This window comes from Lissotriton vulgaris, chromosome 1_1 (genome assembly GCF_964263255.1).
Source record: "Lissotriton vulgaris chromosome 1_1, aLisVul1.2, whole genome shotgun sequence".
Taxonomy (NCBI): domain Eukaryota; kingdom Metazoa; phylum Chordata; class Amphibia; order Caudata; family Salamandridae; genus Lissotriton; species Lissotriton vulgaris.
This window is the reverse complement of record NC_141685.1, coordinates 132,884,848-132,900,364: the sequence shown is the minus strand read 5'-3', so window position 1 is coordinate 132,900,364 and position 15,517 is coordinate 132,884,848. Positions and strand designations below refer to the sequence as shown.

The window sequence follows — 15,517 nt, the reverse complement described above, 5'->3', positions numbered from 1 at the left end:
TGGTAGAATCAATTTTTAACAATAATAAGGAAAGGGTACTTTTAGAAAGCTAACTTTTAACCACTGTAAGCCTCTGAAGGCCTATGTGCATGAGTTCCAGCTTTCACCTGGCAGTTGAATAACCTCCGTGATGAAGTGTGAAATTTTCTCCCTGGGAAGGACAAAGGCCTTGGGTGTGGGTTGGTGTTTCTGTTCCTTTGGCAGAATGACTATCTGAGGTTTGTCCAGGAACTAAGTTCACTTCCAAGAGTCTTACCCTACCACAAACAAAAGTCAGCTGACACCTTGGCATGGCACTTCTGTATTCCCTTAGTCAGGCAGCCTCCAATTCCAAAGGGATAACAGCTACCCCCAGACCTGGGTTAGATGGACCACAGAGAAAGGATTGCTCATTTTCCTGCCCACACCTCTGGGGAGGGCACACAGGCTCTGCATAGGGGTAGAAAGATTTTGTCCCCTTGCATTTAGGCAGAGAGAGGCACTGTGGGATTGCTTGCTGTGAGGCAGCAATCCCACCCCCACCAACAGTTTGGTTCTGGGTATAAATGCCTATTTTCAGAACACTACTGGACATATGGAAGATCAGAACCAGAAGAGGACTGAACTTGCAGTCTGGGACCTGAGAAGAGCCTAGAAGACTGAACCTGCTGTCCCTCTTGAACCCTGGACAAAGAAGTTGACCTCCTGTTCAAGCTACAGGGACATGAAAAGCTACAAGAGGCCTTTACTGCAACTGCCCAGCTGACCAGTTCCAACTGGACCTCCCCTGGTCCGTGCGGTTAGATGATTCTGCTGAAGTGAGTCTTGAACCCAAAGGTCTGACCTGGGACCCTTTATTTTGTCAAAGTGTACCTAACATATCCTGAAAACTTGAACCCAGAAACCTTTTGGATCTAAAGACATCTGCGGGCTGGGACCAACCTGTCAAGCTGTTCCGACGAAAGTGCATTCCAGCTGGCCTTAGGATGAAGATTGTTCCCACTTGGAAAACCTCTGCAGCAGCAAATCCAGTTCAGCAGAGTCTGTTGGGGATGGTATCTGGCCTTGTGGAACACTTTTCGGTTAGAGCCTGCATACTTGTCTCGCTGGAAGAATCCAAGCTCCAAAAAAGTGACTAAGTCAGAACGTAGAAATCTTCCCAGGGCGAAGGCGCCAAAAGTATCCGGCTGGCAAGGGAGCTTCACTGGGTGCGGAATTCAAATTTCTCAGGGTCTCAGATTTACTGCCAAAAGGCAACGGCTTCACCAGAACCTTGTCCAGCAGCTATCCATTGCCGTGGAGCTCTCTGTAGGTACAGCCTGCAGTCTTGTCCCACTGAGCATTTTTGACTTCCAGTTCAGAGATTAAGTTGGAAGGTAAATTTTCCAACCGGGCAAACCTTGTTTCTGTACCCGACCCACGCTTCCTCCAGATATGGTTGAGCCAGGACACATTTTGATAACTTTCGCCTGCAATTCCTTCGCTAGAACAAAAAATAGCTTGTTGGCTGAAAGTCAATCAATGTTGTCAAATTAGAAAGGCCTTTCAATGAAGATCTTCTAGTTCCTCTGGGTCAATCTATACTTAAGCCTTCTTGACTTTGTCTAAGAAAGACTGAACTATTCCAGCAACGCAGGAGTAAATTGCAGATTGGTTGTAAGGACGAAGACGAGATATAATATTCGCCAACCAGGGATACAACTGAGTGTAACTCAAACTGCGCACAGAAAAATGGCCTTGTAGCCTGAAGGCTATTCTTACATCAAAGAGTTCTTAAACATCGAAAAATGTCAGTGATCAATTCAGAACTTAAATGACTCAGAGTCCATAATAAGAGGTCTTCTTTCAATACACGCCATATTCATGTGTAAGCAATCTGTTTCGAAGGCAGAGTAATTCCGGTCAGACTATGACAAAACATGAGATGGATAAAAGACAAAATGTTCTTGATCCAGTACAGCAGAGCCTACATGGCATCTATAAAACTGCCACTTACCCTTGATTTAAATTTTGCTAATGACAAGAAAATTAAGTGACTCGTACCAGGACAAATACAAATCGGGTTTCCTACATTAAGTCTCTACTTTAGTCTTTTAGTGCAACGGTCAGAAATAGAAATGAGAATCTGTATCGAAGCTGAAGTTGTTCCATGTGTTACGTTCAATTTGTTGATACAATATTCGCATTTTATCTATTTCATACGTTAGCCTCATTGCTATTGTTTCTCATATCTCTCCCCACCATTTCTTGACCTAGGACGTTTTGTAGACATCTGGTATTATGTACTCAGTCCCTGGTGATGGCCTTCAGCGCTGTAACAGGTGGAGGGACAGTTTCCATTTGAAGTTTATGAAGGGGACACACTCCAGGGCATACTAATCCTGCCTATTACCAATATGAGTGGATAGATTGAATCTCTTTTTATTGCCTTCTGATACTGTTTGACTTGGAGCATCCATGCAGACAAATTCACTCACCTGCACCGCTGGGTATGCGCTCTCTTCTCTCGGAGTCTAGGTGATGGATAGACACTCACCTGCACCGCTGGGTATGCGCTCTCTGCTCTCGGAGTCTAGGTGATGGATAGAGTACGAGTCATCCTCCGTTTTAATTTTCGGGGAACCAATTGATGCAATATCTGCAAACCCAGCAAAAAAAAAGGAAGTACAGCACAAATGAATGGTTGGGAGAAACAGGTTCTTTGTTCTTCACGTTGTTAAACATAATTATTAACAAGGAATAATAATCAGTGTTGGAAGATCCAATAACGGGAAATGTTGATCTTCCACCCCAACAAATATTTATTTTATACTGGACGTATTTTTTGTTGAGCTGTGCAAGCACATATTTTTCAATCATTTTGATGAGGAGCGGGAAGTTAGTGATAGGTCTGGAATTGTTCGGGTCGGCATCTGGCTTTTTGAGAAGGGGGGTGACTTGGCAGAGTTTGAGGGCGGCTGGCATGGAGCCACACAATAGGGAGGAGTTTGTGATTTGGATCCGCTAAATAGGGAGGAGTTTGTGATTTTGGTCCACACAGGAGAGATGGTGCGGCTGAGATTTGTTGCAAGTGCCGCAGGGGTGGGGTCAGAGATGTGGGATGTCGGCTTCATGCTGAGGTTGATGGACTGTGATGCTGTTGGTTCAATAGGTAGCTCTAGCTGGGCAGTGGAGGAGTGCCATGTGTCAATCAATTAATCCAATCAGGGGTTTGTAAAGCATGACAACTCACCCGTGAGGGTCTCAATGCACTGGGGGGGGGGGCTGGTCCTCCTGGGTCTGGAGTATCATTTGAAGAGACAGGTCTTAAGGTCCTTCTTGAATTAGGTCAGCGACGCATTTTGGAGGTGGAGGGGCAGGGTGTTACAGGTCTTGGCAGCGAGGAAGAAGAAGGAACTTCCTCCAGTCCTGGTCTTGTCGATCCTGGAGACGGAGGCTAGGGCGCGATAGGCAGATGGGAGATGTCTAGCGGGTACGAGGAATGCTAGGCGGTGGTCAAGGTATGCTAGTCCTATGTTGTGGAGAGCTTTGTAGGCATGTGTGAGGAGCTTGAAGATGATTCTCTTGTTGACTGGGAGCCAGCGGAGTTGTCGGAGGTGTTATGTGATGAGGCTGCGGCAGGGGATGTCAAGAACCAGTCTGGCGGCTGCGATTTGAACATGGTGTAGTTTCTTGAATTGTTTCTAGGGGATGCAGGCGTAAAGTGTGTTTCTGTAGTCAAATCAGCTGGTGATGAGTGCGTGGGTGACGGTCTTACTGGATTCTATGGAGATCCAACTGAATGTCCTTCAAAGCAGCCAGAGTGTGTAGAAGCAGGGTGAGGAAACTGAGTTGATTTGGCGGTTCATTGAGAGCAATGAGTTCAGTATGATGTCAAGGTTGAGTGCATGGTTCGTAGGGGTGGGTGGGGGTCCCAGATCAGCTGGCCACCAGTAGTCGTCCCAGTCGGAAGTGGTGGGACCCAGGTTGAGAACTTCAGTCTTGTCCGAGTTGAGCTTGAGGCAGCTGTCTTTCATCCAGGTGGAGAAACTGTTCATTCTGCTCTGGAAGTTGGATCTGGCGGTTGTGGGTTCGTTGGTGAGGATCAGCTGAGTGTCATCCGAGTAGGAGACAATGTTGAGTCTGTGGCTTCTGATGATGTCTGCAAGGAGGACCATGTAGACATTGAAGAGGATGGGGCTCACGGAGGAACCCCGGGGCACTCTGCAGCTGATCTGTGTAGATTCTGAAAGGAATTGGAGAAGTCTGACTCGCTGTATCCGGCCGGTGAGGAAGGAGAGGATCCAGTCCAGTGACTTATCGCCTATGCTGGCGTTTTGGAGTCTCATGATTATGGTGCAGTGGGAGACTGTGTTGTAAGCGTCCAAGAGGTCCAGTAAGATGAGAGCTGCGGTCTCGTCTCGGTCGAGGAGGGTGCGGATGTCATTGGTGGCAGCGAGGAGTGCGGTCTCCGTGCTGTGGTTGCTTCGGATGCCGGATTGGGAGGAGTCCAGGACGTGGGATGAGTAGGGTAAGAATGATTCTGATAATCAAACTGTATCGTTCGGTTGTCTGGCAATAGAGGGGGCTGAAAGGGGTGGAGTTAGTGCAAGCAGGATTTAGAGTAGACTGATTCTTGGGTGGAGGTGAGGGTGCATGGATTAGTTCTCCAGTAGAGGGTGAGGGGACTTGGCTCTCCAATGTGGGGGGGTGGAGGTGGAACCAGATGGCATGGCGGCACAGAGCTAAGGGAAGTGGCGATCAAAGAGGGTTAAGTTTTGTTTAGAGGCATGGACTAGGATGTTCCAGTTATTGTAGATGGTCATGGACAATTCTCCGTTGACATTCTGGGAAGGGGATACAGTGAGCTTAGTTCCATAAGGGACATTGGTAGTGCCAATTATGCAAGGTGCTGTTGGACATCTCTCTCCATATGGCGGATTACATAGTATAGAAGATGAAGTCAGTTTTAAGGCCTCCGTGTGCAGGACTGTAGAAGATGTCAGTTATTAGTGTCTATTCAATTAATTTGTGCTTGACATTGCTTGCAGCAGTTTTGCAGAGGTTTCATGAGGAGAAGCTAATCCAGTATGAGTTGGGGCCACACCTTTCCATGGTGGAGTTGCGGTGTAAGATTGGTGTACAGTCCTATTGCACAGATGGCTATTTAGGGCCCTTCTCGGGGGAGGGGATCTGCCAAAATGATTGCCTGTTGCAGCAGAGGGTCGTTCCATGGATTAGGTGGAATGCCTGTTGTCTTTACTGGGGAAGGGGGGCAGGGTCAGAGATGCTTGGAGTGAGGAAGTCGTTCAGGATTTGTTGGGGGGTTACCTGTGCAGTAACTGGTGCCTAGATTGCCCAGTAGCACCTGTGTGCTCAATTTCTCGTGTTCAATAATGGTTGAGGTGTCAATGGTTAGTGGCTGAGGTAGGGTTTGTATCATATCATATCCGATCATATCATATCAACAGTATTTGTAGAGTATGGCTTATCATCCCGGGCAGTATCCAGGCGCTAAGTATGAGCCGTTTAATCGAACAGCCAGGTCTTGAGTGCTCTCCTTAAGTCGGCACAGATGGTGGAGGTCCAGAGGTGATGGGGCAGGTCGTTTCAGGACCAGCAGCGCAGTAGGAAAAGGATCGACCTCCTCCATGTATCCGATGGATGTGTGGGACATGTGCGAGGGCAAGGTGGCCTGAGCAGAGGTGGCTGGTGGGCTGGTTGGCTGGTGAAAAGTCAAGCAGTGGATGATGTAGGCCGGTCATGGGTTGTGGAGGGCCTTGTAAGCGTGAGTTAGTAGTTTGAAGTGGCATCTCTTCTTGATTGGGAGCCAGTGATGGTTTCTGAGGGGGGGAGTGATGCTTGATCGTCTTGGGAGATCAAGGATGAGTTTGCCCGTGCGTTTTGGATTGTCTGGAGTCGTTTCAAGAGCAGGGTGGTAATTCCGACGTAGAATGCATTTCCGTAGTCCAGTCGGCTGGTGATGAGGACCTGTGTTACGGTTCTCCTGGTGCTGAGCGGGGTCCACCTGAAGATCTTCCAGAGCATTCAGAAGATGTGGAAGTTTGTGGAGGTTACTGCGCTGACCCGGCGCTTCATGGAGAACCCGTTGTCTATGATGATGCCCAGATTCCTGGTGTGGGTGGTGGGGGGAGTGGGTCGGTGCAGGTCCGAGAGCGGGGCCCACCAGAAGTCGTATCACAGGGGAGGGCTTCTTCCAAAGATGAGCACTTCCGTCTTGTCTTTGTTCAGTTTCAGGCAGTTATTTTTCATCCAGGCGGCGATGTTGGTCATAGCGTTCCAGAAGTTGGCTCTGGTGGCGCAGGTGTCTTCAGTGGCAGATAGGATGAGTTGGGGGTCGTCTGTGTATGAGATGACTTTGAATCTGTGGCTGCGGACGATGTTGGCTGGCGGAGTCATGTAGATGTTGAAGAAGGTGGGGCTGAGTGAGGAGTCCTGGGGGACGCCGCAGATGGCGTCCTTGACTTTGGAGGTGTAGGATGGTAGACAAATTATTTGTGAGCGTCCAGTGAAAAAATGAGGTGATTAGCTTGAGAACGTTGCCACTGATGCTGATGTGGTGAAGTCTGTTGATCGGGATGTGGTGGAACACAGTGCCAGAGGCCGCAGAGAGGTCGAGGAGAATAAGGGCAGCAGATTCTCCACAGTCGAGGATGGTTCTGATGCAGTCTGTTGAGGCTATGAGGGCCATTTCTGTGCTGTGGTTGGATCAGAAGCTGGATTCGGAGGTGTTTAATAGGTTGTTTCTCTCCAGGTTATCTGTGAGCTGGTGGTTGATGGCTTTTTCAAGGACCTTGACAGGGAATGGGAGGAGTGAGATGAGGGGGGTAAATCTTGAGGTTGTTGGGGTCTGCGGTGGGTTTCTTTAGGAGGGGTCTCACTTCTGTGAGTTTCTATGTTTTCTGTGAAGGTGCCGGTCTTGATGTCCGCTTTGAGGATGTAAGTGAGCGGAGGGCAGATGTTCTTCCATCCTAGGTTGAAGGTGTGGTGTGGGCAGGGGTCTGTTTGAGTGCCTGAGTGTAAGGAAGTCATGATGGTCGCGGTGGTCTCCGTGTTGAGGGGGGTCCAGTCGGTGAGGTGGTTGTGCGGGATGTCGGCAGGAGTCGTGTGGAATGATCTCAATTGATTGAGTGTTGAAATTGTTGTAAATGTCTGCTATCTAGTTGTGAAGTGGTTCAACAGGGCGTCGCAGAGGTCCTGTGTGGGGATTGTGTTTTTGACGGCTGCTGGGGCAGAGAGCTCTCTAATGACGTTGAATAGTTCCTTTGAGTGGCTGCTGCTGGTTTCGATGCGAGTGGCCAGGGTATCTTTTTTGGCTTCTTTGAGGGAGCGGTGATATCTTCTGAAGATAAACTTTAGTGCGGTGTGGTGTGTGGGGTCTCTGCTGGAGCGCCCTCGTCGCTCCATTCATTTGCATTCTCAGATGGCGTGTTTGTTGGACCTCTTGGTGTTGGGTGGTTTGATGGGGGAGATGCTGTCTGCGCTTGTTTGTAGGCCAGTTTGCCGGGGAGGCCTAAGCAGTTCTAGCGTTAATAACATGGGTACGACATCAGGGTAAACCTGTACAGCATACATTGGACAGGCAGGGACACTACTGCTGATATGAAGTATAGTGGGTAAAGATCACAAAAGAAGACAACATCAACATTAAATCACAGTGTATGCACACAAGACAATATTGGTGGGCAGAGTCAGCTTGTACGCACATGGAAGAGTATATGCACAGAAACACAATAAATGCTGAGGATAATGGTGCAGTCGTACAATACCAGGGACTAACATTGATAAGCACCGAACCAATAATGGCATAAGGCGGACAAGAGACTAGTTCATACATAAGCATGTGCCATCATCAAAACAGTGTTGTTGTATAGTAAAACTTGTGGGCCTAAGAAACATTATATGTCCAGAAACACTGTGAAACACATAGGATAATGACACAGTCGCACAATACAAGCAGTAGATGTGGACAGGTTCAAGCACCGAACCAATAATGTTGTAAGGTAGACAAAACCAGGATTAGATGTAAGTATGATTACGCATCAGGCCAGTATTGGCATATGGTAAACAGAATATCTTGACATTGTGAGTGACAGTATGTGCATGGAAGTATAGTAAGCGCGCCGGGTAGCAGTGAAAATCCACAATATCAAGTTTTGACATCGCTGTGTTCCGGCATCGAAATCTACGCATTTCGCACCGGTGCTTTTAGCTGAAGATTAGCCACAAACATGAACTGGTGATTGGTAGAAAACCTATTTAGAGCGCTGCCCAATGTCATTCAGCTGCATAGGGAGCCCAAAAAGAAAACGGAGCCTGGTATTTGGTGGAAATCCCACCGAAGGAGCCAAAGAGCATTTCAATTGAAGAGGTAGCGCAAAGAGTAGGCCGAGGCTGGAGACAGGTGGAAAACACACTGATGAAGTGGCCTTAGCTAGATGCCTGTTGTGAGGTAGCCCAAGCCGTCCTACTACGAAGAAGCTCAAAAACAAAAGGGAAAAATCGGACATAAAACCGTATTTTAGGGCCACTGTGCAGGGGGAGAAGGGCAGCTCCAGCAGCTCCACACTGTGCCCCAAGTTCTGGTGGAGCAATCCTTAGGGCTGAGGCAGGTATTACAGGTTTGAGGGGCCAGCTGTGTTAGCAGCCATGTTGTCCAGGTGACCTGACTCAGAGGAACTAGCAAACCAAGAGGTGGATCACTGTAGTGCTCGGACCATTACGCTCACCCTTCCACAGCAGAGTTGGGAGGGCCTGGAATCACACCCTCCTCCCGCCAGGCTTTCCATAACCCTCACGCTCACTTTTATCAGATTTCCACCATGGGCTCCCGGGCTGCAGTGAGGTGCGGAGAGAAGCAGCCCACTCAGCAGAACCTTTACGATGCAGTGGTGGCGGATGGCTACCCAGCAGATGGCTTCACAGGATCGCCGCAGTCGAGGCAAGATCACTCAGGAGGTGGCCCGCACAAGATTGCTGCAGTCGAAGCGAGGGCACATGTTCGCCCAACCCCGCCCAGCAGCAAACAGTGCAGCAGCGTCCAGCGGGCCGGGAGCCGCACACTCCCCCGGAGCCCCACACCACGGGACTCCCCCGTCGGCATGAGGCATGCCCAGAAGCAGACCGCGCTGAGGTGCGCAATGCAGCACAAGATGTGGCGCCGATGACCCCACTGAACCACCTAGGTGCTACCCAGTGCGAGGCAGGGGTTGCTCGTGAGATAGGCTGAGCAGGTGGAGTGGGTTGCATGTCCTGGTAGGCTTTGCAGCTTCTTTTTCTGTCCTCGATCCTTCTGGGGCGCTAGATTCCGATTGCGTTGGCCCCTATGTTTATCCCCCGTTCTCACGAGTGGGGGGGGCGATGGCTGGGATTTCGACAGGATTTGCGCCAATGGCGATCCCTAGCCCTGGGAGCCTCCAGACGGAGCTCCCTACCAGTTGACCATCTTGGAGCAAAAAAAAAACATGTCGATCCATACCAAGAATGAGAGAGTCCGTTGGGTTCTCACAACACATCCACCACAGCTTTTAATCCTTGTCTACAGATGCCATTATTAAAGTACACCACACTGTTGGGTAATTCAAAAGAAAATGTTAATTCACCTCTTTTTCTCATTTGAGATAATCAACCCCCCCCCCTAAAAAAACCCGCTCCAATGTAAAAAGCCGACAAAGACACACTCTTGATGCGCTAGGTATCCCGAATGATGACGCAAGTCACCAACCAGGCTGGTGGGTAAGGTGTCTTTTTAAAAAAACTAAACACGCTCTTTCACACCCAGATTGAGGAGCATCTCAAAAGAATTAATAAGGAACTTGGTACTACTAACCTATTAGGTTTAGGTTAGTTTGTGCGCTCGTAGAGATTGCACTGCATTCCAACATTTGTAAAAGGCAAGTCAACGTAATGCTGGACTGAGGAGCAGATAATGGCTTATTAAGGCCCCAAATAATAGGTGCATGCCAGCAATAAATATATTAAAAGGCATGGATGCAGAGGATGCTGTCTTTATCATCCTGAACCTGGAACCTTTTGTTTCTATGGCAGTCATGAGCTTCACTGTCAGTCGGTAGGTTATCAGGCGGTTTAGTCTCCCTTTCTGACACCTTGACTTATTCTAAGTAGATGGTTCAGTCCAGAAGCAATCCAGTTATCATAATCTGTTAAATGCCCTGATCAGCTCACTGGATCCCTTACTTGGTTCACCCATCATAAATGTCATCCTAATATTACACTTCTCCTCTCCACGTCAGCGGAGTGTCTCCACGTCAGCGGAGTGTCTCCGTAGCGCACCTGATCTCCGTGAGTGGCAACAGGCTCATCCTTCCCAAGAGTCAACACCATCCGACCTTTAACTAAGGATCTTGAGTTACTCATGGTGCACGGGGCCAGGCTCTTAAGAGACCAGCCCCAAACGATCACCTTCAACAGAGGTGTGCACTCAATCACAACATCTGTAAGAGATGACGGGCATCTTCGGACGTCGTCAATTCCCTGGGATTTGAAAATTGGTATCTGATAATTCATTACGTGAAGTACTGCAGTATGAGCAGAGTTGTAATGTGGCTTTCAGGAGATAAAAATTAACAATCCATTTGACTCCATATCTCGTTATAGATTACGGCTTCCTAATAAGTCATTAGCAGCTATCTTTGCATTAAAATTACCCCCAGTTGAACAGCATCTAAAAGACTCCATCGCGTGCACGTCTTTGTTTTAGTGACCGATGGCCCGTCTCCCTCATACACTAGAGTCTGCTGAGTGCAGGTTTATATATAAGTGTTCCTTCAGGTCCAGTCTGAGCGAGGGCCACAGGCTTCGTGCTCCTTCTCTCAGCTCTGCAGGGCCTGTAAGATAGACCTTTCTCTTCGGTGGACCAAGAAGGATCTGGTAGGACCTTCACCTTAGTACGCATCCACTCTGCAGGTGACACGCATCTCTCACCTGTGCCCGGACTGCCGCCTTGCTCCTTCACAGATGTAACTTGCGTATCCTCCATGAACTCGTTTCCCATGAATAACACATCAGAATCAGCAATCACGTGACCTGTCAAAGTAAGACAACAGCCGCGCTTTACACTTGTGTGTGTAAGATCACATGGAATAATTTGAGGCTCTAAATCCTTTAACTCATCTGCACAAAATAATTTATCTTCATTCTTATTTTGAATTAATTATATTACACATATATCTGTTCAGTAGATAAGTCAATGATATATACCCAATAAATACTTCGTATGTGAAAACAAACATATGGGTTGGTTTCGCCTTTAGCCGTTTTGCTGCTAAGAATATTCTCCCTTGTGGTAAGTCCTTTCATTTATGTTTCTGGGACTTCACACTTAAGCCTTCCAAACATTCCCCCTGCAATAAGGGACATCATCAAAAGGTTTGGATTGCAAGATCACTAACTTCCCAGCATTCAGGTACAACCAAAGTTATAAAAAATAATACCACAGTATGTTAACTTCTCCAAGGGATGGTCCATTTTCCCTTTTTATGTGCTTTCCACCTACTTGCAATTTACGGTGGAGAAAGATGTGAAGGCCATGGGTGAACCCGGAAAGCTATACATTTCTGAACACTAGACAACATTACAAATTCAGCAACAGGTATTTTTTTAATTAAAATAAAATAATGGAAAAAATAGAAATAGCTCACGTTTTCATCTGTAATTGTTTACCTCAATTGTAAATTTACAAAAGCAATACATGGTTACGTCCGTTAGACCCTTCTCATTGTAGGTTTATATAGCGTTTGTTGGTTGTCCACAACATTTGAGCTGCAGCTTATAATGATATTTCACTGTGTACCCACCAGGCTTCAATTCATACTGGGAAATTAATGGATGAAAAATGAGTGGCATCTATGCATTTTTTAAATGTGTTCCAGATACTAATTCTAGGGATGGTGGTTACTCGGAGAAGCCTGAGCTTAGGTTGCCCACACCATCATGTGATTCAGAGGGTAATTTGCAAAACGCGATCTTTCTTGCACACTCACTCACATTTGGAAGCCAATAATGGAGAGACATGGAATTCAAAATAACAATTGTTGCACTGTTCTGTTTGCCACACTTCTCCTGATAAACAAGGTACCTCACTTGTGGGGCATGGCTTGCGAACACGAATGATACACAAATGTCCCCAAAAAACAAAGTGGAGACATCAACATTTTTGGTGATGAAGGTAGCTGTGTTATTTGGGCCCAGTCTCGGCCACCACCAAGGAAAATGTAAAGATTCATGCGTCCAAGGTGAATTAAATAGTAGATTATTAAAGAGGCAAAGCATTGTCGAGTGTTGTCAGTGCCTCATACAAAAGATCCCCTTAACCGCTCTGTAATTCAGATCCACTGCTCTTCCAAATACCAACAAAGGGCACGTGCCACTTAAAAACACAGCACATCTTCCTCCTTTAAAACCCGGCAAAATATACCAAAGTAAATAAATAAACCAATAAGTTATAACCCTAAAACAATAAATACAAAATACACATAACAATTATAAAAATAATGTGTTCCTTGAGCAAGGAGCAGAATACAATATAATGCCAGCAACCGCATGGCAGTCCTCTCTGTTAAATCATAACTAAATCCTTAACTTTTTCTGGTTGCATACGGTCACTTACCCACTTATTAGTGTGGGAAGATTGTGCAAGAACCATATCAGGGATCTCCATTCCATTGCATGCAGGAGTGTCCCCTTGTTCACCTATCACCACAACATTGTCATCACTCCCCTCCCTACAACAACGCTCACGATTTACACTGTTGTCATCGCTCTCAAGACCTACATTTTGCCCTCATCATTCCACAGCCAATCATTCCTTATTTCCACATCACCTTCTCTTCCTTCCACACAAGAATGTTGTTACATTTGGATAATTTACTGCAATGCAAAGTCTTAACCATCACTTAATGGAGCAGAAAAAGAAACAAATGTGGTCACCTGAAGGGGACTGTCTTATTTTTCTTTGACCTTTCTAAACTTTCACACCCATTTCAACTTGCACCCAATCACCTGACTCCAACACCACATTCTTAACACCATGTTCCTGATCAAAGTACTCTTTAAGCACCTCTTAGGCTCTCCTCAGGCTACTCATGATCACAGAGGAAGACCACTCTTCATGTCGATCTCCAGACAACCAAGCAGCATTGTCCTTCATAAATGGTTCTCGACTCGTTGACACTCGACACAGGCTGCACTCTATATGGGGTAATTCTGTAAAACCAAATCAACTTGTCCAACCCTTATTCCCAGCACTTACCATTCTGAACGGCAATTTGTATACTGTCCATAATCACCCTATTGAAGCGCTCCACTGACCCATTGCTAGCAGGATGATAGAGTGGACAAGAATTGCTCCAACAACTCTGACACAAACTGTGATCCAATATCAGTCAACGATGTCTTAGGTATTACCTCTCTGAGGAACACCCCTTTAAAAAAATACAATTGCACGAGAATCAACCATGGTAAACACATATGTTTCTGGCCACTTGGAAAACAAATCCAAAAGGGCTATAAAGTATTTTGGAACTCCAGTACAATCAAGACCCATCCCTAGAATATCAATGGCTTTCAAAAGACCCTAGCGAATACTCGTAACTCCTAGGAGTGGTTTAAATGTGATCTGGGACGTGTCCACATTAGCACAGGACATACAATTCCTTACATATCTTTCCACATTAACACCAGGTCACCAAAAGTACATTTTAACTTTTATCTTAGGTTTTCATCATTCCCAAAGGTCCTTCATGTATGATGGCCAAACCTTTGGACCTTAAGGATATAAGAGGTATTATCCTATCTCCTCGCAGCAAGCACCCCTTGTTATCAACTGACAACTCATTCCTTACTTCCCAAAATATTTTGGAACTCTTATCCAGAAAGCTCATACTTGGCCAAACCATCTAGACAGCAATCTTTGATTGTACATAAAATTCTATCCTCGTAAAACAACAGTTCCAATCATCCACCGAAATGGCACAGTCTCCATCACCTCAGAAAAGCCTACGCTATAGTCCTCCCATTCTCCGCCTATATGTTCATCCATGATCAAGGGAGACCTGATTAGAAAATCTGCCACATTGTTTTGTACGCCAGGGAAGTACTCAACATTATAATTACAATCCAAGAGCCTCTGAGACATTCGGACTACATATGGTGGTGCTTTTAACTCTTCAGTAGTCGTTAAGATTTTAGTCAAGGGCTTTTGGCCCGTGCGTAATGTAGACACAGACCACCAAATATATTGCCTAAACTTTCCTAAAGCCCACACACAAGCCACCATCTTTCTATGACTGAAAACTTTTCCTCAGATGGAGACAAGGAATGTGAAGTAAGCAACAGTATGGGTTCACTTCCCTTCTTGTCAATTTGGGAAAGCAATCAACTGAGCCCCTTTCCATGGGCATCTGTGGTGACAACAGAACGAGCCAAGGGATTAAAACCCTGCATGGGATGGCTTGACATACATAATCTTTGACTGCAGTCAATTCTTGTTGCAACTGATTATTACATACAAACTCAGTACGATCCTTAAGCAATTGTCTCATTCCATTAGCCTTGCTAGCAAAAGTTGTTTACAAAACAACATTCTGACAACCCCAGATAGGATCTGACTTCATCCTTTGAGGCTGAAGCAGGTGCATTCTCGATGGACCCAAGATTTCTTTTTTATGCGTGATTCCATTTCACTCACTTCATGCCCATGGTATGTCACAGATTTCACAGCAAATGCACTCTGCAGTCACCCCCTTATGTTTCAACACCATTTGCAGCTTATCGTCATGTTCCCATCACCAATAGATCATCCTGAAAATATACAACTCCAGTGGTGTCTTTAAAAATGTGATGCATCAACAGCTGGAATACAGCAGCAGCAGCAGACGCTAGGTCAAAACGCATTCTTATGAAGCGATAACCAAAAAGGCTGATAAAAGCCGTCTCATTCTTGCTATCTGGGTGCAAACTTACCCGAGGTGAGGTCGATGGAGCCAACCACTCAGTCAACGCCAGAGGTTCAATTATTCCATGGTCAACAAGTCTGTTTCATTCATACTGACCTCTCCTCTCACTCTAGCAGGTTTACTCCTCGCTATGTGACAGATCTGTCTGGCATCTTCCTTCAAGGTGATCTTGTGAGTGAACCCCTGCAATTCTCGAACATTTCCTGTGAAAACCTCAGGGACTCTTGCGCAAAGGATGACACGCCCTCACCTTCATCAATGGTCAATAACACCTCTTCTACACTGTTGAGATTCAGCGTGATCCCCACGGTTTTTTGGTCTACCCAACTTATAACTGAGGCTCCCTTCACTGCCACATATAGTTTTCCCATGCCTCTATCATTCTTAAGCTCAATCATAAAGAGGTCCTGTATCTTACCAAAGGAATACTTTCTCCATTAACATTTTCTAGGCAAACATCAGGTAGTAAAAGTTCCCCACCTAAACAATGAAGACATTTGTGATCTCAAACCCAGTTGTTGACAATGGCAGGGGTATGGAATTGTTTAAAAAATCTACTTGTC

The 15,517-nt window shown here is 46.3% G+C and overlaps 1 protein-coding gene across 1 annotated transcript in view; it reads right to left on the bottom strand.

The window, feature by feature from the left end:
- The window catches only part of LOC147737776 (uncharacterized), a 77,989-nt gene that overhangs the window by 42,939 nt on the left and 19,533 nt on the right, over positions 1–15,517 (bottom strand). The window contains exons 4-5 of the mRNA XM_086935320.1: positions 10,924–11,025; positions 2,516–2,617 (exon numbers count right to left, since the gene is read on the bottom strand). Of these exons, the coding sequence (XP_086791446.1) occupies positions 2,516–2,617; positions 10,924–11,025 (204 nt within the window). The remainder of the gene's footprint in view (positions 1–2,515; positions 2,618–10,923; positions 11,026–15,517) is intronic.